Source organism: Haplochromis burtoni, unplaced genomic scaffold, assembly GCF_018398535.1.
Source record: "Haplochromis burtoni strain Fernald_Lab_line unplaced genomic scaffold, NCSU_Asbu1 Contig_387, whole genome shotgun sequence".
Lineage (NCBI taxonomy): Eukaryota > Metazoa > Chordata > Actinopteri > Cichliformes > Cichlidae > Haplochromis > Haplochromis burtoni.
Window position 1 is genome coordinate 458449 of NW_024582748.1, and position 25425 is coordinate 483873.

The 25425-nt window shown below is 49.1% G+C and overlaps 2 protein-coding genes across 3 annotated transcripts in view; both read right to left on the reverse strand.

Moving 5' to 3' along the window:
* The window catches only part of eml6 (EMAP like 6), a gene marked incomplete at its 3' end in the record, with an annotated part of 32353 nt that extends 18017 nt beyond the window's left edge, over positions 1-14336 (reverse strand). The window contains 10 exon segments of the mRNA XM_042212705.1: positions 44-253; positions 6509-6765; positions 7152-7289; positions 7372-7573; positions 8266-8401; positions 8595-8780; positions 9404-9472; positions 9545-9643; positions 10101-10260; positions 11964-14336. Coding sequence (XP_042068639.1) covers positions 44-253; positions 6509-6765; positions 7152-7289; positions 7372-7573; positions 8266-8401; positions 8595-8780; positions 9404-9472; positions 9545-9643; positions 10101-10260; positions 11964-12160 — 1654 coding nt within the window.
* A 123-nt stretch (positions 14337-14459) lies between these two features.
* Positions 14460-25425, reverse strand: part of LOC102300677 (spectrin beta chain, non-erythrocytic 1) — a 30925-nt gene continuing 19959 nt past the window's right edge. For both annotated transcript variants that reach the window (XM_042212703.1, XM_042212704.1), the window contains 16 exons: positions 23244-23468; positions 23081-23170; positions 22728-23000; positions 22480-22610; positions 22129-22333; positions 21675-22049; positions 21152-21396; positions 20938-21076; positions 20407-20491; positions 18420-18616; positions 18238-18341; positions 18111-18156; positions 17755-17963; positions 17495-17668; positions 15857-15899; positions 14460-15776 (listed from right to left, as the gene is read on the reverse strand). In XM_042212703.1, coding sequence (XP_042068637.1) covers positions 15558-15776; positions 15857-15899; positions 17495-17668; positions 17755-17963; positions 18111-18156; positions 18238-18341; positions 18420-18616; positions 20407-20491; positions 20938-21076; positions 21152-21396; positions 21675-22049; positions 22129-22333; positions 22480-22610; positions 22728-23000; positions 23081-23170; positions 23244-23468 — 2760 coding nt within the window. In that variant the 3' untranslated portion in view covers positions 14460-15557. The remainder of the gene's footprint in view (positions 15777-15856; positions 15900-17494; positions 17669-17754; positions 17964-18110; positions 18157-18237; positions 18342-18419; positions 18617-20406; positions 20492-20937; positions 21077-21151; positions 21397-21674; positions 22050-22128; positions 22334-22479; positions 22611-22727; positions 23001-23080; positions 23171-23243; positions 23469-25425) is intronic.

The window sequence follows — 25425 nt, forward strand, 5'->3', positions numbered from 1 at the left end:
CTGTGGATCCTCAGTAAAAATGTTATCGGCTTGCATCGCTCACCTTTCTTCAGGGAGGGGAACCTGAAGAGCTTGACGAGGCCAAGGTCATCGCCAGCCACCAGCACAGCGCTGCTGTAGTTGGCGTCCACGGAGTTTACGTTGGTGACGTTGGAGTATTTGACCCAGATGCCGTTCACCTCCGGCCCAACAACACCGGTCCACGTCATCCAGTGAATCCCTTTCGCCTCCTCTTTAGGAACCAGCTTTCCCGCTGCAGGACAGGGAAAGGAAGTAGGTAAGACCCACAAATCTGCACCATCAAGTCCCACAACTGGTCCCAGGTAAGGACAGGTGAGCTCCAAACCCTTGTGTTGTCTTTCGGACATTTCTGTCCTCTACAGAAATTTTGCTATTAAAAATGGGGTTTTTAATCATCAAATGGTCTGACAATAACAGTTATTCAGTACTATGCTATGCATGACTGGACTAAGTTTTAAGTAATTTGATTTATTTATGGATTTTGTATTAGATTTTATAACACCTGTGGTCCTCGGGGCCAAACATGTCCCCAAATTACAAAGTGTTGCAAAGGGTCATATTTACACACCAAACATCTTTGATCTTGGATCACTGATGTGTGGGGTCGAGCATCAAGGTGCTTCATACTGTAAGGTAGACCCTACAATAATACATACACAGAAAGTATGCTCACAAGCCTCCACTGCACTGGAGGCTTGTGAATTCTGTTCGTGTTTATGACCTCAAAACGATTTTATGTACACGGCGTTAGGATAAATCTGTCAGATGTTTCAGTACGACTTTGCTGAGCTACGAAGCCGCACCGCTTGATGGATTGTCGGAGCATTACGGCTATCGTAGGCGGAGCCTCGCGGAGTGATACGTACTGTGCTTCAACATAATGTTACCGTATTGTGTGTGTATAACCTCTTTTTAAGTGTTGTGGATGTTATACATGGTTATGCTGAGGATGTGTCGGCCAGTTTCCACTGGAAATGCCTTTTGGTTAAACTGTCAGCGAGGAATTTGCACTGTTACATTTTATATAACTTTAATGCAGATAAAAAACAGCTGCTTGTTTAAGTGAAAATACATTATTAGTGCAAAAAAACCCATCAAAGTTGTGGAGTTGTAAAGTATTTTGTCTCGTGTCAATTATATCGTCAGTTATATCGTTATCGCAAATTTTCAAATGTATATCGTGATAAATATTTTTGGCCATATCGCCCTGCTCTACTTCCCAGTGACAGACGATGCATCACTCTCTCATGTGCCTCAGAGAAAGATGATCTACCACAGTCCAAGCACATGTGCCAGGTCCCATACTCCTTCAGTGGCTTTTCTACTCGAGTACTGAAAGCATTACACACAGTGTATTCTGCTTGTATTCTGCTTTTTAACGTTCACATGCCAATGGATGCATCAGAGACCAAGTTGGGGTTCAGTAACTTGCCCAATGACACCTTGGTAAGAACTCCAGACTAGAGCACACAGAGATTGAACCAACAACCATCCAATTAGCAGATGACCTGCTCTACAGCCAACTCAATGATGAACAAGGAGGGACAACGAGAGAGGAAGAAAAATGGACCGAATGCAGCTGTAGGCATATGTGGGTGTGTTGATTCTTACTGCCGTGCATCCAGTAGAGTCGCTACGGCCAGTTTATGACATCCTGAGTCTGGTAGAGAAGTTTTAAAGGCGACACAAGATTAATTATTTAATTTAATTATAGAAGCACAAAAGTGATATCATTTCTTGATAAAGACACAATAGATGATCATCGTTCATGACACAAACGTGCTCCCATTTGAGGTGTATGGAACAAGTGGGTGTTTCTCCTGCTGTGATGTAAGATCCTGATACTGATGTGACTGTATGAGCACCAAGTCCCCTTCAGAGGACTCTGTCCCCTCCAACAGACCCTTGGCCTGCAACTACAGAAAGAAAGCTGTCCATGATGGGACCAGTGCAGAGGAATAAACCTGAGCTTCCTCCTGCACTTGGGTCAAATATGGACACGCCTTTGTCCTCATGAAAGTTTCCCTTCACTCAGACTCATGCCCTGGTGTTCCTACCATGCCAAAATATAGGAAACTGTCAGGCAATGAGTTGGAATAAAGTTGAATAAAACCTTGAAACACAGAGATGATATTTTATACTTGTTGCTTTATAAACAGTCAAACCAGACGGGGACATTTTTGTCCCCTGAGGACCACAGGTGTGATTATGTGCTGCTATTTAAAATTTGTAAATGATTGAAAAGAAAACATTTTCACTAGAATTCAACATACAGCACTCTGTGGTTCGTCAAATAGTCCAGATCTTCCCAAAGTGTGGGGCCTGCCCCCTAGGGGAGGCGCAGAGCCATTGCAGGGGGGCGCGGTAAGAAAACCCCCCCAAAAAAAAGAACCCTTGGACACTGCTAGCATCATGGACACGTGTTTCGACGGGGTTCCCACACAAACGCAAAGCAGGAGATGAAGCATCGCCAAATATGTTTCCAAACCAACTTCCTTCCAAGCCAAAGACTAGAAAATATGGTGAAGCATATCTTCCCTTTGGCTTCACCTGCACAAGTGCCAGAGGTAGGTCTCCCTGCAGAGTTAGTTTCCCTGCGTCCCGAGGGCCCAGCAGCGCTGGGCTCTTCAAATCACGGACAAACAGTATCCCACATTGTCTGTGAGGTTCTCAGTCATCCAGGTCATCGTAGTCAAAGGAGCTTGCAAAGAAAAGCGTCTGGACTTCTTTAAGTTGCTTGAAGACGTTTCACCTCTCATCCGAGAAGCTTCTTCAGTTCTAAGGTCAAATGGTGGAGAGTCCCAGATATAAACCTAGTGGGAGTTTCCCCCCACAGAGGGACAAAAGGACCCCCTGATGATCCTCTAATCGCCTGAGCCAAGGTGTGAAACTGGGTGTGGGTCCCAATCAGCCAGAGTTTCGGGTGAGTTCATTGTGAAACCTGGCCCCACCTTATCATGTGAATTCCTGAGGTCAGATGGCCCAGGATGTGAGTGGGCGTTAAGGCGTCTGGGAAGGGATCTCAAAACTGGATTATAGATGGCAGAGAGTTGGTGTCGTAAACCCCGCCTCTGTTCAAAGATGGTCGCTCACAGTGGACATAGATGCTTCTTTCACTCCTCTTTCAAACCATCTGTCCTCTCTGTCCAAAATGTGAACATTGGCATCCTCGAAAGAGTGACCTTTGACCTTTAGATGCAGATGGACTGCTGAGTCTTGTCCTGTGGAGGTGGCTCTTCTGTGTTGTGCCATGCGCTTGTGAAGTGGCTGTTTGGTCTCTCCGATGTAGAGGTCTGAGCATTCCTCGCTGCACTGTACAGCATACACCACATTGTTAAGTTTGTGTTTTGGCGTTTTGTCTTTCGGGTGAACCAGTTTGTGTCTGAGTGTGTTGCTGGGTCTGAAATGCACCGGGATGTCATGCTTGGAGAAAACTCTCCTGAGTTTCTCTGATACACCGGCTACATAGGGGATGACAATGTTGTTGCGTCTGTCCTTCTTATCCTCCCTCGCTGGTGTCTGGTCTTCTTTTCTGTGCCTCTTTGCTGACTTTAAGAACGCCCATTTAGGATAGCCGCACGTTTTGAGTGCTTCCTTTACATGTGTGTGTTCCTTCTTTTTCCCTTCAGGCTTAGAGGGAACATGTTCTGCCCGGTGGTGTAGGGTCCTAATTACTCCAAGTTTGTGTTCCAGAGGGTGATGGGAGTCAAAGAGGAGGTACTGGTCCGTGTGTGTGGGCTTCCGGTAAACTTCGATGTTGAGGTTGCCGTTCTCTTCAATGTGCACAGCGCAGTCCAGGAAAGGCAAACAGTCGTCCTTTGTGTCTTCCCTGGTGAACTTGATGTTTTTATCCACAGCGTTAATGTGCGCAGTGAAGGATTCCACTTCTTGTAGGGCTGTGCGATATGACCAAAATCTCATATCCCGATATAAAACATCTATCGTCTGATAACGATATAAATCACAAAAAAATTAATATTTTCTGTAAATTCTGTGAATCTCGGGTAGGTGAAGTGTTTCCAGCTGGGCGTCGTGTAGCTGGAGTCGAGTGTTTTAACGATGCATGAAACGACACATTTTTAGACATAAGTTGTAACGGCGCCGTTTTCTTTGTGAGTATTTATTACACGGCGTGCTGCGGGGAAAAGCCTGTTCTAACGTTTGAGTCTAAGGTTTATTTTTTAGCACCTGGCGGCTCTTTTTTTGCTTCTCATCCGTAATAATACTCTTTTCACGTGATTCAGTTTATTTTGAAAAGTCTCAACAGGATCTTGAGCTTTATTGTGAAAGGTTTATGTGGAAAATAAACAAGCGGACATGCAATGGTTTTACCGTCGTTGTTGCTAACGACAACGCATAAAAACAGGCGCTTTGGGTGCCTTGAAAAGCGCTATATAAATCCAATCCATTATTATTATTATTACATCAAAGGACACCATGGTTTCATCTGGATCCAGGGTAAGTTTCTGGACCTTGTCGGTGAAGTCGGTGGAGTTCTTGATGTGGTGTGGGGTGTTCCCCACGAGAGGTGCTAGGATGGTAGCAAGGTGTTTCGAGATGTTGTAAGTGGCTGAGTTTATGCTACTGACTATGGGTCTGAGTGGGACCCCTTCCTTGTGGATCTTAGGAAGTCCGTAAATGCAGGGTATGGCATCCCCTGGGTAAAGGCGGTGATACGGGAGGCGGTCAATGATTGTCCTTTTCAAAGTCCTGAAGCTATAACTTTCTTTTTGTAGCTGCTTGTGGGGTCTCGCTTTAAGGCTTCGTAGATATTGTTATCACTGAGAAGTGATCTTTGTATGGTAATCTGTAGTGTTCAGGACCACGGTGCATCTTCCCTCATCAGCTAGTAAAACAGTGATGTTGTGGTCTTTGCTCAGGGAAGCGACGGCCTTCTTTTCCTGTATTGTGAGGTTGGACGGAGGGACTTTGGCACTGAGAGCGTGGCTGAGACTTTCATCCTGATTTGCTCTGCTTCTGTCTGTGATCATTTATTAGTCCGTATGGCAGATTCTGTGGCTGTGATGAGGTCCACTATGGGCAACTGTTGTGGAGAAATGGCAAAATTGAGTCCTTTGGCTAATACTCTCTTTCCAGGTTCAGTGAGATTCTACATTCTTGATTTTTTAAACACTTCTTATGATGACTAACTACTCCTGACATGTTGGAGATGTTTGGTCTTTATACAGTAAAGTTACAGCTGGATACAAATAACATCAGGCTGATCCTGCCACGATTTGTTCCCCCGGTTCAAATCACGGACTAACAGGATCTCACAGCTGTTTATGTTTTTGAACACATTTTTCACAGAGAGGCATTTTTTGAAACATGTATTGATGCAATGTTGAACATTATTACACAGGAAAAACAACTACACGTAAAATAATCACATCGTGACGCCTCTGCCTTTCTAATGGAGGGACAGTAACTGCGTGTAAAACCTGCAGACAGTCAGATTAACAGTATTTCGTCTCTATCATTCTGCAATTCCTCTCATGTAAGCAATAACGTGGTCACAGCGTGACTTGAAAAAGGCGCATACCTTTGATGTTGCGTGACGAACTCTGTATTCCTCGTCCACACGTAAACGCAAAAAAGAAGTTTTAAAAAATCTCAGTTTTCGGTGATTCGCCGTTTACGTGGACGAAACAGCTGCGTGTTCAAAAACACCCGTGTAGGTGCGGACGCAGCGTAAAAGACTTAGTCGTTTATTTTATTATTACCTGTAATTTATTGCAGATTACTTGTATTTGCTTAATTGTTTACTAAATGTTTGATGGATTGTAAAACAAAGGGGGGGCAGCAAAAAAAGTTTGGGAACCACTGAAATAGTTCAAATTATCTAAACACTTAAATATTTTAGGCACGGTGGTTAGCACTGTTGCCGCACAGCAAGAAGGTCCTGAGTTCAATCCCACCATCAGGCCTTTCTCTTTCTGTGTGGAGTTTGCATGTTCTCCCCGTGTTTGCGTGGGTTCTCTCCGGGTACTCCGGCTTCCTCCCACCGTCCAAAAACATGCAGCTTGTGGGGATAGGTTAATTGGATAATCCAAATTGCCACTAGGAGTGAATGTGAGTGTGAATGGTTGTCTGTCCCTGTGTGTTGGCCCTGCGACAGACTGGCGACCTGTCCAGGGTGTACCCCGCCTCTCGCCCTATGACAGCTGGGATAGGCTCCAGCGCCCCCCGCGACCCTGAAAAGGATAAGTGGAAGCGGATGGATGGATGGAATATTTTATTGTCTCGTTTTATTTTCGCTCAAAAAGAAAGTGTACTTTATGTAAACAAGGTCTGGTGGCCCTAAAATGTCAAATGTTGGGTACATTTTGTGTTAATGTCTTCAGTCAAACCGTAACGCTGAACTGATTGACAATTTATACTAATTTAAAAACACGCTAAAATGAAGTGGGGGCATTTTTGTCCCCTGAGGACCACAGCTGTGTGGAAACCGGGAGGACAAAACCAAGTCTCAGGTGTTCCTGTGTACCTGGCATCCTGTAGAAGAGCCGCTCCCCGGCACCGTCATTGGTCTGCAGGAAGCGGCTGTCGACCGACCAGTCCAGGTGGGTGATGAAGGAGGCGGAGCGGCTGCACTCGCCTACCTTCTTGTAGCGCTGTGCGACGGCATACACGTCCACCATCCCGTCATTGGACCCGACCGCCAGGAAAGAACCATCCGGAGAAAACTTCAGCTCGTGGATCACTTCCTTCCTGTCCTTGATGTGCACAACCTCTGTCATGTCCCTGCACAAACACACGCATTAGCACGCCTCACTAACCGGAGCACGGATGGTAAACCACCATCTTAGCCTTTTAACCCCGCCCATTTCTAAGAACCACAGCAACACACGCCAATTATGTTTAACCCGCTTAAAGACTGCTGTCACATAGCAGGAAGTGGTCTTTATCACAAAGAGGACCCGATCGTGATCAGTGGGGTCCATTACCTGTGACCGTTACCGCAGAGATTTAGGAAGCGCGAGGCCGCCAACAGTTTTCCACGTCAGCATTTGTTAACGCAGACGTCAGCTTCCCTGAGCTCGCTGGTCACAGATCGGCTTTAAGCTCCTGTTTAATTTGAGGCGATAACACACCTGTACATAATCTTATCGACAGCTAAGAGAGGTCACCTGACACGCAGCACCGTAAACGAGCCATCCTTCATGCCCAGAGCGAGCTGAGAACCGTCATTGTTGAAAGAAACGCTTCGAACGGACTCCTCCATGTTGCAGCGAGCCAGCAGAGTGTGGTCAGGAAGGCTCCAGAGCCTGAGACACAGGTGAGCAACAGGTTAGGAGGACACCAGGTGAGCGGGAGGGCGTGAGCGGTCTGCGGTGCAGTTGGACCGACCTCACGGAGCGGTCGTCACTCCCGGTGACGGCGACGGGCTGTTTGGGGTGCACGTCAAGCGCCCACAGCTCGCCCTCGCTGTGACCCTGCATCAGTAGAACTGGTTTGTCCCGGTCTCGGACCATCACCTCGAAGATTTCACTGTCCTGAGTCCCGGCCAAGATGCGGTCGGCCTTCCAGCACACGCTGCGGATCGACAGACCTGAGACAGGAAACAGGAAACTCTGGGACGGGCGCCACCAATCACAGAACTCACAATTAACAAACACATTGCTGCGTCTCAGATCGACTACTGCAACACAAAAATCCATCAGTATGCTTCAACGTGTCGAGAGCTCTGCTGCCCGTGTTGTCACGAGGACATCACAGCACGCCTGTCCTGCTTCACTGCTCCTGGTCAAATCTGCCATTCATTTTAAATACTCCTCCATACATGTAAGGCATACATCTCTTTCTGTTCCTTCCTCTCGTCTCGACCCTGGAATTCCCCCTCGACATCACCCCACCTATTTAAGACCGCCTACTCCATATAAATCATCCATGATCTTTTTATCTGCTACGCTTATTATTGTGTATAGTTCACGTTTTTATGCCTGTTTTATTTGCTGTACCTGTGTGCTTGGGTGTTTTAAAGGCGCTTTTAAATAACATGTACTATTATTATTAGTAATAAATGTGATCACGTGTGATTTGGGAATCCGGCGTCTCTGCCAGAGCCAGGTGAGCAGCAGGTAAGACTCAGCCTGCTGTAGATTCACTTTCTGTGAAGCACTGACGACTTTTTTGCCGCTGTGGTTGATCAAATACAAAACCAAAGCAGAGGCGACCCTGAGCAGGTGGACCCCGGTGTGACCCCTGAGTGACCCCGGCGTGACAGAGGGGACCAGATCAGACCTTTGTAGCCCTGCTCCGCCTCCCTCAGGTCGATCTTCGTGATGGGTTTGAAGTCCACATCCCACAGTCTGATGCAGCCGTCTCGCCCTCCGGTGGCGAATCCTTCCTCACAGGCGTGCATGCTGAAGATCCCCGCCTGCAGAAGAACAACACATTTCCCATCAGCCCCTTCCCAGCACAGGTGCAGCTGTGGGTTAATCACCTGCTCGGGTTAGGTTGGCCATGTTTGATCCTCGCGTTACCTGGAGGAGAAAGCTTTTCCATCAGGGTGGATGCTGCTCTCGAGCTCCACCTGTTTTACAGGTAAAGCTGTGTGTGTGTGTGTGTACCCCGTGTGCAGCCTGTACGGTCCTCATCAGCGTGAGTCCTCGCCACACGTAAACGTCCCCGTTCAGAGCGCCGGAGTACGTGAGCTCGTCTTTGGCTGCAGAGACGCACAGGATGGTCTGCAGGTCGCCCGTTTTCCCAAAAATCCCTCGCTTCGGAGTCAGAGCGTTCCCACACAGAGTCCAAAACTACGCACACAGGAAACAGAGAGGACGCAGATTAGCAAAGGAAGTGGTGCCAGCCATGCTGGCGTGCTGAGTAGGTTATCGACGACGAGCAGTAGCAGGACCATTTCAACCCCATACAGGACCGTGCAAAAGTCTTGAGCACCCACACTTCTTTATCTGTCGCAGGAAAATAAGAATCAGTTTTTACAACTCAAACAAGCTGTGACCCTGAATCCTCCCTTAGTGACGCTGCAACAGGTGCAGGCTGCTGGGATTCCCATGATGCACTGGGTGTTTCTTCTTCACTCACTATGTGTTACAGACCTCTCTGCACTGAATCATACCTGTTATTAATCTGTCTCTCTTCCACAGCATGTCTTTGTCCTGTCTTCCTTCTCTCACCCACCTGTGAGTCAACATCTGAACATTACCTGATGCTGCACAGAGGGAGGAGCAGCTCAAGAGTTTTGCACAGCTCTGTACGTGACAGAGGTGTGAGGTCAAAATCATCACCGGGTTTAAACGTCTCCTGTACTTTTCAGCCGCACATCGTCCGCTGCAGGCGGGATGATGTGCGGCTGATCCCAGCACCCGCAGCTGCCTGTGAACCCCTCCGTCATGTGACCACCCAGGTGCTGCCCCACCTTGATGTGCTTGACTCCGCAGCTGACCAGCCGGCCGGCCTGGAATGGATCCCAGCACACGTCGAAGATCTGTGGGAAAAGCGAGAGCGGCGTTACTCCACAGGTACGCCTGCAGGTAAACGCGTGTGCGCCGGCACGTACTCTGTCCGAGTGTCCGGTGGCCGTGGCAAGGACACGTCCTCTTCTCCAGTCCCAGACACACACCGTGTTCTTGGCATCCAGGCCGACCGAGGCCAGTCGCTATGGCAACAGAAACAAAGAGGGAACATGATTGGACGATACCTTTACGATGAAACGTAAAGGTGACCCACTCGCCTTCGCCTCACTTCCTGTCACATCTCCTGCTCTGGCCGCGCGCGTTCACACTAAACGTAGAGCTCCTACTAACGAGCTCAGTGTTCGCAGTAATCTCTCAACACTGGGTCAGTGTGATGTCACAGAGAGGCGCCAAAAGCCCCGCCCACTTGCTTGTGTTTGTTGATGAGGTGCAGCCAATGACAGGAAAGTTATCTTACAGCAGGAGGAGCTAAAGCAGCGGGTGTCAGACACAGGAAGATTATTCTGAAGTGACTCATACAAAGCTGCTGTAAAACTGCAGCTGCTGATAAAGTTTCAATTCAAATTCAAAGATTTTATTTTTTTAATTGTTAAAACTTTAATCTGAGACGGGTGGTTAGAGTGTCGGTAACATCGTTACCTGTCCATCAGCATCGAAGGCGAGACAGGCCACTCCGTGGGTGTGCACGTCCCGCAGGATGGACACCGTCTGCATGGCGTACGTGTCCCAGATACAGATGTACGGGTCCTTCCCCACCTGACCTGTTGCCACCTGGATCTTATCAGGATGCATGGCCAGACTGAGAAAGGAAGAAGAAGAAGTCAGCAGTTCTGACACCGATCACAGCGACCGACGGCTGAGCTCGACTTCCTGTCTCCACACTGTGACCTCATCACTAGGGCTGACCTGGCAGCTGCTGATGAAGCTTTTAATCGTTCAGCGGCCACCCGGCCATCTGTGAAGGGGGGCGGACACACAACAGCACACACGTGTGTTCACCAACATGCCTCAGGGCTGGTGGAAGTAAGCACTTAATGCTGGTTTTTGTGATGGTTACAGACATGCAGTGGCTTTCTGTTTTTAAAGGTCCTTCAATCAGAGGGTCCCATTAAAAGAGCTGAACTGGGCGTGAGCGCCCCCTGTCTGCAGAGCATCACAAACACTGAAGGAAAGCTAAAAACAGACAGATTCCAAAGGAAGTTCTGAACTGCGTTAAAGCTGAAACAAAATGCTGAGCAGGAGGAAGTCAGAACGAATTCAAGCACACGGGTTTGACGTGTCGCTCCAGATCCAGTGAACACTGACAAAGTGCTGCAGGGCACGTAAACACAACAGCTGACACAACAGTTTTCTCCTGGACTCTGGAGATATTAAAGTTTCCACACTCACACGACGGCACTACCTGCAGCTTTGCCGTGGACTGTAGCAGATTCTCTTTTGTAAATTAACTCTAATCTTTATTTCAATCCTGAATCCGACTGCGCAGACCATCAAACATCTGTCAGCCCACGAGCAGACCCACATAATCCTCTGTTATATCACCAAGAATGAGCAAAATTCACAAAACAAGTTTCAGTTTGCGTCAGTCACGCCTAAAACCTGAGACCAGAAACCGTCTCTCAGGTGTTCACGGAGCTCACATATCAGCTCCTTTTCTCACAGACTTCTATATAAATTGGGCCTGCTGGATGTTCGAGAGAATGCCATTCTAAGTATTTACGTCCAATTTCCATCCTCAGACTAGCTTCAGAAACCCTTTCCAGCTCCTCCAGAGGTACACCAAGATGTTCCCAAACCAGCCGAGATGCCGGGGATCTGCCCCGGGGCCTCCAGGTGACACACCTCCCCAGGAGGGTCCAGGTCAGACTCCTCTCTACTCTGAGCTCTACCTGAAACACCGAACCCTCACAGCATCTCTGAGCCTGAGCCTAGACACCTTCAGAGGGAGCTTGTGGTCACAGGTGAGCACAAGTACGTAGATCTAGCAGTAAACAGATCGCTTCACTTTCAATTCATCTGTCGACCTCCTGCTCCACCCTGCCCTCACTGTGAACATACTCTGGGAAACCTAAACTCCTCCTCCAGCCGATGACCAGGACCTCTGTGAGCAGGAGGTCAAGTGAGGGAGAACCGAAACGAGGTCCAGAAACCATCGAAGCCAAAATCCTTCATCATCTGTATCCGCTCACAAATTCTGTCATCTCTGACAGAAATGAGACCAGAATCGTGAGGTGAACCCAACAGGCCCGATACCCCGCACTCCTGAAGCGCCCCTTATAGAACACCCTGCAGAATGCGGTCAAATCAGCTGGACAAACTGCTCAAGAAGTAAAGAGCTGTTCTGCAACCTGAGCGAGAACCACACCGGTCTTCTGAATCCGAGGTTCTAACTGAACATTCTCTAGGCGTTGAATCCAGCGGCTGATGGACCGACCTTTAAATCCTAAAACCCGCCTGCATGGCGTCAGAGTTCACCAGCACCGTCACAGGGTTCCTCCTCACCTGATAATGTCATCGTTGTGTCCCAGGTAGAACTTCTGTGTGTGCTCTCTGGTGTTGAAGACCACGCCCACCCCGGCCACGAAGTACACCACTTCTTTCCCAGCTGTGTAGTACAGGTTGTTTCGGCACTGGTGGCCCCGGTACCCGTGGATCCACTCCAGCCTCAGCTGGCAGCGCGGCGCTGTTTTATCTGACATGTCTGCTCAAACCCACAAACTCGAACATCCACAGAAAAACCGTCTCAGAGAAATGTATCTACTGGAGCCGCTAACGCTGCCAGGAACTGCTGTCCATCCCTGTAGTCTCTTTGCCTACACTTCCCATGATTCCAGAGGCAGCTTTGGCACCGCTCACTAATGTGTCAGCAGGAAGGTTGTAAGGGTCTTCTTGAGTGGAGTCAGCGCCGGGGCCAGAAACCTCTGACCGACACCTGAACACACCTGCTCACCTGAAGACTGGCTCAGGTGGATTTTATGATGATGGAAACCGGAACGACTGTGAATAAACTGAGTGCTGCTGAGATAAAATCAATGTTTGCTAAATTCAGACGACCTGAGACAAAATCACAGAATTTCAAAATCATAAAGACCAAATTCAGCTGATGAAAATTTAACAGTGAGTTTATGTGTTTTAACTAAATAAAAGGCGGCGGTCTAAACCCTGACGTTTCCAGCTTCCATGTCCGACCTCAGAGACACTCCCGGAAATGTAACTTCGAGCTGTTTGTGGGCGTTTTAATTCCGACCCGCAGCAGACAGACCGGACCGGGTCACCGTTAGCGGCTCCTCCCGGCCTCCGTCCGTCAGGCGCAGATTTAAATCACAGCAAATCCTCCGCCGTCTGCGCCGAACCGCAGATTACTGCGCACATCTACCCGCGACCGTCCACACCCGCCCGCACCGGCACTCCTGCTCGGGCACCGGTCACCAGCAGCCCTAAAACCGTGAAAAACGGCGACCCGAGAACGGAGCGCTAACGGGACCGCCGAAAGCATCAAGCCGGAAACCGTGAAACCCCGTGCTTCCCGCGGTCACCTTCAAAATAAAAGCACCAGATACATAGCATCGCATTTATCGTTCATTCATCGCAGGATTGGAGCAAACACGAGCTCTTCTCTCCGTTTGTGACTAAGAGACACAAAAATAACGAATAACGCCTGAGAGGTCATGACGTCACACATATGCTTCAGCTTCTTATCTCACGATGAGGCTTACATCTTTTTTAAAAGCCTTTCATTTATTTACGCCCTCATTCACTTCACCTTTAGTATAGCTTAAATATGTAATGTGTCTTTGTGACGTTTACAGTCAGACGTCATCAGATGCTGAGAGGAAGTCAGACTAATCTGAAAGCGTTTTTCCAGCTCAGCAAAAATAAAAGGAAGCTAGTTTCTCCTGACGGCCTTCATGTGGTTCAATACACGCAATGACCCAACAGCAACCAGTCCTCCAACCAGCAGCTCCCAGACTATGGACAACCTTGTCTGGTCTGAGGTCACCTGGAGGTCACCACCTGAAACTTGGTCAGCAGCGTGCGCATGCAGCCGATGTGCATCTGCAGGTGCGAGTCCAATCACGTGACTGCAGCTCATGCAGGAGTCTAGTTCAGATTCTGCAGCAGTTCTGCAGCCCTCGACAGGGAGGCGTGCACACATCAGCACCTTTTAAAAAAAATATCTCACAGTTTCATCCAGTTATGAATTTGACATGTTTATTCACAACATAAAGACTTTTATTTTTTAATCTTTTATTTCTGAAAAAACCTTTACCTGCACAGACATCTAAATGTTTGTAGGAAAACACAGCTGTACGCTAAACTCAGTGTGAACCAGCGCTCACAGGTGTGCTGAGGATTAAGGTCCGCAGTTTTCTGCACGCAGGCGCAGTGAGTAGTGACCTGCTCTTCCCCGTTTTTCTCCGTGATGAACACCTCTGAGATCTCTGCACGCTTTCTAAACACTTCTCTACCCTAAAACAATTTGCGCATGCGCAGGACGGTAGTAAATCTGACGCTTAATCCGATTTTTTTTCCCAGAATCCTCCGTTTTCTTTTGAAGGTCACAGCTTCCGGTTTCCCTCGCGGACACCTCCGCGAGCTTCCCGCCTCTGAGCAGGTACGGTCTGATTCAGCGTACAACCGCAGTGCATGCTGGGGGTTGTAGTGTTTTTAACGAGCAGCTCACTGCATCCATGCCACGTTAGGCGAGATTTACCTGAACCCTCCAATGAGCGTCATCACTGGGCAGGAACTATATCTGTAACTCACCTGTTTGCTCTAACACCTGCAGGCCACAACCAATGAAAACTTCAGTGGACATGGGAGATTTAAAAAGGGACCGCCCCCAGCATTAAACCAGGGACCAGCCTGCCTCCCCCCCCCCCACACACACACACACCACAGAGGCAGACACACGCAGACACAGATGGGGAAGGGGGGGCCTCGGGACTGTGCGGGTTTCTAACTGAGCACGTGCAAAGACAACAGGAAGCTACTGAGTAAAGGTTAAAAGCTTTAATGACATCACACATATGTGACAGAGAGCTGTAAGTCTACAGGTGCAGGTTCATACATGAGAAGCTGTAATGATCGAAGGTCGGCTAAATATCGGCGAGCGTCTTCATTCCTATTGGTGCAGCTCTGATTGTGCAGGACGACGGCGGGGCTTCCATACATGTTCGCTACGATAGATCTACAGTGACGGGGCAGCATGGGTATCAAAGAGCAGAAATCAGCGTGGTGCGAAGAGCCGATGACGAGCAAGCAACCTTCACCAGTCTGGACCTCGCTCCCGTCGGCGGGACGGCGAGCTCCCTCCACCCTAGCCGACACTACCTGACCAGAGATACAAAACAAGGAAGTCGCAGTTTCGCGCTCAGGTCGGAGCCTGATGAAGCATGCAGGTGGACGTTTCTAAATCACCACCTCCTTGAAGGCGATTGGCTGTCTGACAAAAACAACATGGCTGCAGAGAAACGAAAACAGAAATTATTGGAATGAAATGCACTGTTGGTCCAATTTCTCCGCGGCAGGAAACGGCGTCTGTGACGAGGAAACGACAAAAAATAGAAAAATAACAAATTTCAGAGAATAAAAATCAAACAATAACAGAACATTAGCGTGTGGTCCCTGATGATGTCATCAAAGAAAGAGCGAGATGCAGTGATGATGTCACGGCCGGTAATGCACACGGCGACAGCGGCCTCATTCGCCAACGATGACACGGCGTTACATCAGGCACTCCGACTCGCCACCAAACGACCGACACGCGAACAAAAATGCAGAACGCACAAAAACGAGGCGACGGCGGGCTTTGGTGAAACGCTCCTTTGCTCCTCGTCTCCACCGCCTCAGTCTCTGGGATTGGCCTATTTTAAAGGTGAACCATTCAGCGGGGAGGACTGAGGCTCGCCAGCCTCAGAGAGGCGGCGGTTTCACCCGCTCCAAGTCGATCTTCAGGAAGCTGGCGGCGCTCTGAGGCGGCCTCCAGTTCTCCCCGGCTGATGGCGGCCCATGAGAAATGAGGCGCCTGTAAATGTGGCGATGGGTGCGTCAGAGCACCTGGGCGGTTTCGCCAAAGCGCCTCGCCGCCGCGCTCTACTGCTTCTTCTTGCTGAACAGGCTGAAGCGCTTCTCCTTGTCTTTGTCTTTGTCCTTTTCGCGCTTTCCGGGGCTCGACTCGGTGGTGAGCGTGACGGTGGCCGGCAGCGTGTGAGCACGCCCGGAGGCAGGCGTGCCGGGGCTGCTGCCCTGGATGTCAGAGCGGTCTGCGGCGCCGGCGTTCAGGATGGCCTGGATCCAGGTACTCATCTCCTCCTGCGGAGGCACGTAAGCAGTTAAGCAGGAACGCCACACAGGTGAGCGCTTCCACGAATCTGAGCAAAAATCAAACTCACCTCGTCTTTGGCTTGGAACAGGTATTCGTTTCCATCGGTGATTCTGAAAGAGCGAGAGGAAGACAGGCGTGAGTGGAGGAACCGTACAAACGCAACAAACCAAGCCTCAGGTCAAAGGTCAAAGGTTAAAGTGCCGGCTGTGCTGAGATACACATCCAGGTGTGATCAGCGTTCTTTGGACCAATGACGGTCACCGGGCGAAGTCTGAACGACCCTCACCCTGACAACCAATCACAGCATCAGTTCCTGCAGGCTGCAGCTGTGATTGGGCTAACAAAAAAATGAGGCAAAGGAGGCGGCGCTGCGTCCTAATGTTGCGGCTGAGAAATGTGTTGGTGAGTAACCATGGTAACGGGGATGCTGTCAAACAATAAAAACATGTCAGGTGGTTGTTGTAACACTCACAATGTCTGTGTGCGTGTGTGCGTCTGTGTGTGTCTGTGCATGTGTGTGCGTCTGTGCGTGTGTGTGCATGTGTGTGCGTGTGTCTGTGCATGTGTGTGCGTCTGTGTGTGTCTGTGCATGTGTGTGTGTCTGTGTGTGTCTGTGCATGTGTGTGCGTCTGTGTGTGTCTGTGCATGTGTGTGCGTCTGTGCGTCTGTGTGACAACGTCTACATGTGTTTTTGTTGTGTACGCTGCGTCTAGCTCTGACGCTGTGTGAGAGGCTTGTCTAGCACAGACCTATTGCTGGAACAATCAGAGACAATTCTGCTACAATGGCAACAGCGTTGGACAGCAGGCAGAGCTCTGTGTGAGCTCGTGCACGAGGGGGAGGACGAGACGAGCGCTGTTCCTGCTGCTCGAACCCCCCAGTCGCTCTCAGTCAGCTCCCCCGTAGCACTGCTCTTTATTGTGGTTACATGAATATGCATAGGTCCAATAACATATGACATCTTACACAGGCATGCATGTGAACAAAGAGTCTATGCATACGTGTAGGTATGAGTGTGTGTGAATGTGGGTGTGTGTATGTATGTGTGGGTCAAGATGTGGCCCTGTGAACGCCTCCTTAAAAAGCCGGTGCCAGGAGTCCAGCGGTCCCCCTACACAAAGGGCTCTTATACTAAACAGATACAGAGTAGGTGTCCTCCTATACCATCAATCAGAAAGAGAAGGTACGACCTCACTCATGACCTTAGGATGTGCGTGTGCCAGAACACTCTGGAAGGCTCACAGAGTCTTTGCAGACTACTGAGGATCAAACCTCTATCATTATACAATTGATTATATATTTCTAAGCATAAATGACAATCCATCAATATAAACCTAACACTGTGAAACAGTAAAATCAGCTGATCGTTACATCAAAAATGAGATCTGGAGTTTGATTGGCTCGGCCACGACAGGTGAGGCCTTTGTGGACAGGTGACCTCAAATCAAAGCTGTAGTTTTTTCTCGTGCAGCTTTAACAGAACCAGGAAGTGCGCCCAGCACACCTGACACGTCACATCAGAGGTTCTGTGACATCATCACTGTGATGTCGACTACTTTATTATATATTATATTCTAAGAATATTTGTTCAAACAAACTGGAACTTTCCAGCTTCACGGAGACGCTGCGACCAGCGGCGGCGTTTAATGTGAGACGTGTTCAACTTGTGTCCAGACTACACCTGACTTCCTGCTGCGCTCGGTACCTGAGTTTGAAGACGTGTTTCTTCTTCTTGTAGTCCGAGGCGACGTCACACGTGGCGTCCTTCAGGCTGATGGGGAGCTCGTTGTGGTACGGCACGCCCTGGCTTGCCGCCTTGCCGTCCTTGTAGAAACCCATTTCTTTGTTGTTGATGATGCAGTACACGTTGTGCCACGACCTGCGAATCACACAGCAGTGGGGTCAGGTGACAGGTCAGGTGACGTAGCTGCGTGCGAGGCACTTCCTGCGGGGCGTGGAGCTCACCTGTTGGAAGCCTTCTTGTTGTGGCCCTCCCACTCGTGTTTGCGGTGCAGCAGTCCCTCCTGGGGCGAGCTGGAGTCCCGGTTCTTGGTGGGCAGTGTGGTTGACTGACTTTTAACCTTCCTGCCAGAGGTGGGCGAGGGGGCGGGGCTCGGCTCTTTGGAGCTCCGCTCGCCAACACCGTTCACCAGCTCTCCGTCCTCCACGCCGTCCTGCACAGGTGGGGTTAAGCAGCAGCAGATTCAGTTTAACACCACAGAAGAAGAAATATTAGCTGTGAATACACTTTAAGAAGAAAACAAAGGTGAAGCGTGTGGCGTGCGCCACCGCCGGGGGCATAAAGGTTAAAGTTTACTGACCCTGGGAGAATCCTGGTCCGAGGGCGGTCCGTTCTGAGTGACGGCGCTGCAGAAACACACACACACTCGTTATTGTCACGCTTTTACTTACGTGGCGAGCGTTACGACACATTTGCGGCGCTTTCACCTCTGCTGCGCCTCCTCCTGCTGAACTTCCACAGGCTCTGGAGATGGTGGCTTCCTCCTCCTCTCCTCCTCCTCCTGCTGCCTCCTCACATCCAGCAGTTCCAGCTGGAAGACACGTGTAAACATCACCATCATCATCATCACATTCCTCCTCACCACCCTATCCGGCCACCCCACCCTCACCGTAGTCAGTCTCTCCAGGGCGGAGAAGCGCTCCTCCCAGGTGGCGGCGGACTTCTCGAAGGCTTCGTGGCGTTTGATGAGCTTCTCGACCTCGTCCACGCTCTGGCCCAGCTCCCTGCTGGACAGGTAGGGCTCCTGACCCAGCAGCCAGGCCTCGGCCACACCAGCGTCCCGAGAGAACTGGTGGACCTCCAGGACTGAGGAAGAGGAGGAGAGAGGAAGATTTTATGACTGAACTTATCAACGCGACTGCAGGCTCAACGTGTCATACAGAGGATGCAAGGTGAGAGGTGTGCAGGTGTTTCTACAGGAGTGTGACCTATCACGAGGCTCCACAGCAAAGCCTTTAAGCGTGGTCGTTTTCTGTCTTTGTGGTGTTTTTGTATCTTTCTGGTCTTTTTGTATCTTTCTGGTCTTTTTGTATCTTTGTGGTGTTTTTTGTATCTTTCTGGTCTTTTTGTATCTTTGTGGTGTTTTTTGTATCTTTGCTGGTCTTTTTGTATCTTTCTGGTGTTTTTGTCTTTGTGGTTGTTCTTTGTGTGTTATCTTTGTGGTGCTTTTTTGTATCTTTCTGGTTTTTTCTTTTTTGTATCTTTGTGGTGTTTTTTGTATCTTTCTGGTCTTTTTGTATCTTTTGGTGTTTTTTGTATCTTTCTGGTCTTTTTGTATCTTTGTGGTGTTTTTTGTATCTTTCTGGTCTTTTTGTATGTTTGTGGTTTCTTTCTGGTCTTTTTGTATCTTTCTGGTGCTTTTTTGTATCTTTTGTGTCGTGTCTTTTTGTTTTTGTGGTATCTTTTGTATCTGGTGTTTTTGTATCTTTGTGGTGTTTTTTGTATCTTTCTGGTCTTTTTGTATCTTTCTGGTGTTTTTTGTATCTTTCTGGTCTTTTTGTATCTTTGTGGTGTTTTTTGTATCTTTCTGGTCTTTTTGTATCTTTGTGGTGTTTTTTGTATCTTTCTGGTCTTTTTGTATCTTTCTGGTTTTTCTGTTCTTTGTGGTGTTTTTTGTATCTTTGTGGTTTTGTATCTTTGTGTCTTTCTTGTTTTTTCTTTGTGGTGTTTTTTGTATCTTTCTGGTCTTTTTGTATCTTTCTGGTGTTTTCTGTCTTTGTGGTGTTTTTGTATCTTTGTGGTGTTTTTGTATCTTTCTGGTCTTTTTGTATCTTTCTGGTGTTTTCTGTCTTTGTGGTTTTTTGTATCTTTGTGGTGTTTTTTGTATCTTTCTGGTTTTTTGTATTCTTTTTGCGTGTTTTTGTATCTTTGTGGTGTTTTTTGTATCTTTCTGGTCTTTTTGTATCTTTCTGGTGTTTTCTGTCTTTGTGGTGTTTTTTGTATCTTTGTGGTGTTTTTGTATCTTTGTGGTTTTTTTGTATCTTTCTGGTCTTTTTGTATCTTTCTGGTCTTTTTGTATCTTTCTGGTGTTTTTGTCTTTGTGGTGTTTTTTGTTGGTTTTTATCTTTGTGGTGTTTTTTGTATCTTTGCGTGGTTTTTTGTATCTTCTGTGTTTTTTGTATCTTTCTGGTGTTTTTTGTATCTTTGTGGTGTTTTTGTATCTTTCTGGTCTTTTTGTATCTTTCTGGTGTTTTCTGTCTTTGTGGTGTTTTTGTATCTTTCTGGTCTTTTTGTATCTTTGTTGCTGTTTTTGTATCTTTGTGGCTGTTCGTTCTGCTGTGTCTGTCCCACAAACTGCTGGTTGATGTTTTGATCTTTGAGGATCAGTGAGAACAGTTCCTGCAGCTGTCAGGTGAAGACATCGTGCACACAGATGCAGACTCTAAGCTGTTCTCTGAGCGTAACTGAAGCGTGTCCTGATTGGTCAGTCGGGTTCGTTAAAGGAGGGCAAGAGCCTGGGGAGTCTTCATCAGTGCTGACTCATCACTGTAGTACCCTGCAGTGATGAGTCAGCACTGACCTCTGACCTTTCAGCCTCTTGATCATCATTTTAATTGGATGTTTCATGTGGACGGTAAACAGGAAGTAAGCCTTACTCAGTCGCAGCCACTCCCATCGGTCCTCCCACTTGTCAATCATCTCCTTCCTCTTGTCGGTGAGCTGCAGCAGCCTCTCTTTAATCTGGAAAATATTTTCAGCTCCTTTCAGTCTCAGCTTTATTTATAGACTTTACAGACTGCAGTTCAACCCTGATTTTATTTGCCTCTGTTGTGCCTGTTTGGCTGTTTGACTTTGGTGACCCAGGTGTGTTTGTCCTAGTAAAGGTGAGGCTTTCAAAATAAGAGCACTGCACCATTAAAACCCAAAACAACCGGGCATTGCTCCCTGTGACCAGTGGATGAAACGTCTGCCCATGGCTGTACATAGACCAGGGTTTATTATTTTTGGATTCTTTTCATTTTCCAAAGTTCATCATTACTTTAACTTTAAGAATTCTTTTGTTGGTCATTAAACTTTCTTTTCTTAATTCAGTGCCTTTTTCCTTCTCTTTTCTCAGTCTGTGTTTCAGGTGTGTTTCAGCTCGTCAGCTGACAATCACCTGAGCGGCCATCAGTGTCTCAGCTCACCTCCTCTGAAGCGTAGTGCTTCCTGGCCAGCAAAGCCTTCCCGAGCTCAATGCAGGCCGTGAAGCTGTCGTTGCGGGCGTCGATCTCCGCCTTGATACCCTGGTGGTTGTTCATCAACAGCTCCACCGACGAAACGTCTCTGGACACACAAACGTCTTTGTTAGCGAGGCCGCCGTGAGGCGAGGATCCACCATTGTGCAGCACATGGACCTACCTGGGGTTCTCCTGGGCCTCGATGAGCCGGATCACGTCATCCATCCACAGCATCAGGTCTCGGACCATGCTGAAGAACCGAAACTTGTCCCCGGTGTCGAGGAGGCGGAGCCGGCGTCCGTCACATGCCTCCAGCAGACTCCGCCACACCTCCAGCACCTCGCTTTCCCTGCGTTGGATATCGTCCGCTTTGTCTCCGGCGTACGCCGACTGGAGGCGCCCCGCATCCTCCTGCAGCTGCCTCACCTGCAACACAGGGTCAAAGGTCATAACACGGAAACGTGATCTGTGTGGGAGTTTACACGTCTGGTAATTCTTAAGTCACGTGACCTTTAAACGGCTGATAAGTTGAACAGGAGGCTGTGGCTGGTTTCTGGCTGGAAATAACGTGTTGAGAGAGCCCGGCGCTCTCAGAGAGCCCGGCGCTCTCAGAACGCCGAGCTCTGTCTGCACACCTCAGATACAACCCCCCCAAAAAGCTGTGCCCAAGTGACTCCCAATAAAACCAGTGTCCCCACACTGACCTGTGTTCCCAGGGCCTGGATGTCGTGTTCAAAGGTGGTGTGCATCCTCTGCAGCGTCTCCACAGTGTTCTGGTCCCGGCCCACTTCCTCCGGAAGCTTCTTCTGCTTGTCCAGGATGCGTGCCAGGATCTCCTTGGCGTCGTGGTAGAACTTGTGGAGCTCGAAGGAGGCGGCTAGGATCTGCGTCCTGGTGTCGATGAGCTCCAGCAGGTCGGCCCAGGCCTCGTTTAGCCCGTCCTTCCACTCCGCCACCGTGGCCGCATCGCTGTGCCCGGCGTTGATCAGCTCGTCTGCCAGCCGGTTCACGGCGTCCACGCGCTCCTGTCCGATGTTCCCGGTGTCCCGGGCAAACTCCCGGAAACGTTCCTGCAGCATCTGAGCAGCGGGCAGGGATCATAGGTCAGTATGTAATACTTGACAGAGTACACTCAGAGGAAGTACAATCGGTACGCACGGTGACATGCTCGTAGTCCTGTCCTAGCTCGTGTGACCCGGCCACCACCTCGCGCTCGGCGATCCACTGCTCGAGGTCGTCCACCTCTCGATTCAGCTGGAAGAGGCGGAGCCTCTCATCTAGTTTGCCCCGCCTCTCCTCCGACAAGTCCTTCAAGCCGGCGTAGAGCTTATCCACCTGAGACTGACGCATGCTGATCCGCTCGCTGACACACACACACACACACAGTTAGTGGGTAAACTACTCACACTGATGTAGCGACAGACAGGAAGCGTCGCAGCTGGCTTCCTGATGTTGTCTGACTGCTTCCTGTCATGTGATGCAGGTGTGATGTCACTAAAAGCGGCTCACCTCTCCGGGTGTCCGTTGGCCACCAGCCCTCTGCTGGTCTTGGACAGCTGGTGGACGGCCTCGGCGTAGTCCTCCACCGCTTGCTCCATGATCTGATGCTTCTTTAGCATGGTGACGGCGCTCTGCTCGTCCTGATTGTAGCAAACAGTCGTCACGGTAATGATTTTTCTCTCACCCTTCTAATGTGAGTGTTTGATTTAGTTGACTTTCACAGGAAACTGTGTATGATGTAAGCCCCGCCCACTCACCTTGGCCTTCTCCTCTGACATCATGTAGAGCTCCTGCTCGCTCATCCAGACCTCGGCCTCGGCGGCGTCGAAGTAGTACTGCTGGGCTTTGTGCGCTTCCTCCAGCCGGCCGTGCCGACGCTCCACCTCCTCCATCAGCCGCTTCCACAGCTGCTGCAGGTCGGCCAGGCGGATCGCATCCCCGTTGGAGGACTCCTCCTTCAGGAGGCTCTGGCTGCGCTCCAGGATGTCATCGATGCGGGGCTGATGGCCCAGGATCTCCTTCTGCAGCGTCTGGGGATGTTCACGCCCACAGAGGTCAGACCGTCATCAGCAAACAGAGCATGCTGTGAGCAAGGCAAACATAGTCCTACCTGGTTCTTCTTGATGAGCAGCTGGACCGTCTGCAGGTTGTGGCCGTGGTCGGTGGACATGGCCACAGGGATCCTCTCCTGAACCCACAGCTGTAAAGGAGTGAGACCACAGTGAGCGTGAGCGATGGCGCCCCTGAAAATACGGCGTGTGAACTTTACGTACGATCTCGTCCTCGACATCCCGGTTGAACTGGTGAACCTCTCTGGACTCAACCAGGAAGTTCCTGCGACGTCGCAGTGGCTCCAGCAGCTCCTGAAACTTATTTTCCACCACTTGCCTCCGCCCGTCCACCTCGTCTGTGTCCTTCACCTCCTGCCCCAGAGCCTTCACCTGGCTCTGGAGCTCCACCACCTCTCTCTGTCGCACCTCCACCTGGTTCTCCAGCATCTGCAAGCATAGAGGCACAGCTGTCACACCACTGCAGTTCAACTGCAGCTGCACAACATCTGTGATATGTTACAGCTGTGCTACAGCTGTGTTACAGGTGTGTTACTGTTGTGATGTTACAGGTGTGGTTTCACAGTGTCACAGGTGTGTTACTGTTGTGATGTTACAGGTGTGGTTTCACAGGTGTGTTACTGTTGTGATGTTACAGGTGTGTCACGGTGTGTTACAGGTGTGTTACTGTTGTGGTGTTACAGGTGTGTCACAGGTGTGTTACTGTTGTGGTGTTACAGGTGTGTTCACAGGTGTGTTACTGTTGTGGTGTTACAGGTGTGGTTTCACAGGTGTGTTACTGTTGTGGTGTTACAGGTGTGTCACAGGTGTGTTACTGTTGTGGTGTTACAGGTGTGTCACAGGTGTGTTACTGTTGTGTGTACAGGTGTGTCACAGGTGTGTTACTGTTGTGGTGTTACAGGTGTGTCACAGGTGTGTTACTGTTGTGGTGTTACAGGTGTGTCACAGGTGTGTTACTGTTGTGGTGTTACAGGTGTGGTTTCACAGGTGTGTTACTGTTGTGGTGTTACAGGTGTGTCACAGGTGTGTTACTGTTGTGGTGTTACAGGTGTGCAGGTGTGTACTGTTGACAGGTGTGTTTCACATGTGTTTGTGTGTGTTACAGGTGTGTCACAGGTGTGTTACTGTTGTGGTGTTACAGGTGTGTCACAGGTGTGTTACTGTTGTGGTGTTACAGGTGTGTCACAGGTGTGTTACTGTTGTGGTGTTACAGGTGTGTCACAGGTGTGTTACTGTTGTGGTGTTACAGGTGTGTCACAGGTGTGTTACTGTTGTGGTGTTACAGGTGTGTCACAGGTGTGTTACTGTTGTGGTGTTACAGGTGTGGTTCACAGGTGTGTTACTGTTGTGGTGTTACAGGTGTGGTTTCACAGGTGTGTTACTGTTGTGGTGTTCAGGTGTGGTTTCACAGGTGTGTTACTGTTGTGGTGTTACAGGTGTGCAGTGTTTACTTTTTTACAGGTGTGTACATGTTACTGTTGTGGTGTTACAGGTGTGTCAGGTGTCTTGGTTACAGGTGTGTTTACAGGTGTGTTGTGGTGTTACAGGTGTGTTTCACAGGTGTGTTACTGTTGTGGTGTTACAGGTGTGTCACAGGTGTGTTACTGTTGTGGTGTTACAGGTGTGTCACAGGTGTGTTACTGTTGTGGTGTTACAGGTGTGTCACAGGTGTGTTACTGTTGTGGTGTTACAGGTGTGGTTTCACAGGTGTGTTACTGTTGTGGTGTTACAGGTGTGTACGTTGTACTGTGGTACAGGTGTGTCTGGTTACTGTTGTGGTGTTACAGGTGTGGTTTCACAGGTGTGTTACTGTTGTGGTGTTACAGGTGTGGTTTCACAGGTGTGTTACTGTTGTGGTGTTACAGGTGTGGTTTCACAGGTGTGTTACTGTTGTGGTGTTACAGGTGTGGTTTCACAGGTGTGTTACTGTTGTGGTGTTACAGGTGTGGTTTCACAGGTGTGTTAATGTTGTGGTGTTACAGGTGTGTCACAGGTGTGTTACTGTTGTGGTGTTACAGGTGTGGTTTCACAGGTGTGTTACTGTTGTGGTGTTACAGGTGTGTCACAGGTGTGTTACTGTTGTGGTGTTACAGGTGTGGTTTCACAGGTGTGTTATGTTGTGGTGTTACAGGTGTGTCACAGGTGTGTTACTGTTGTGGTGTTACAGGTGTGGTTTCACAGGTGTGTTACTGTTGTGGTGTTACAGGTGTGGTTTCACAGGTGTGTTACTGTTGTGGTGTTACAGGTGTGGTTTCACAGGTGTGTTACTGTTGTGGTGTTACAAGGTGTGTCACAGGTGTGTTACTGTTGTGGTGTTACAGGTGTGGTTTCACAGGTGTGTTACTGTTGTGGTGTTACAGGTGTGTCACAGGTGTGTTACTGTTGT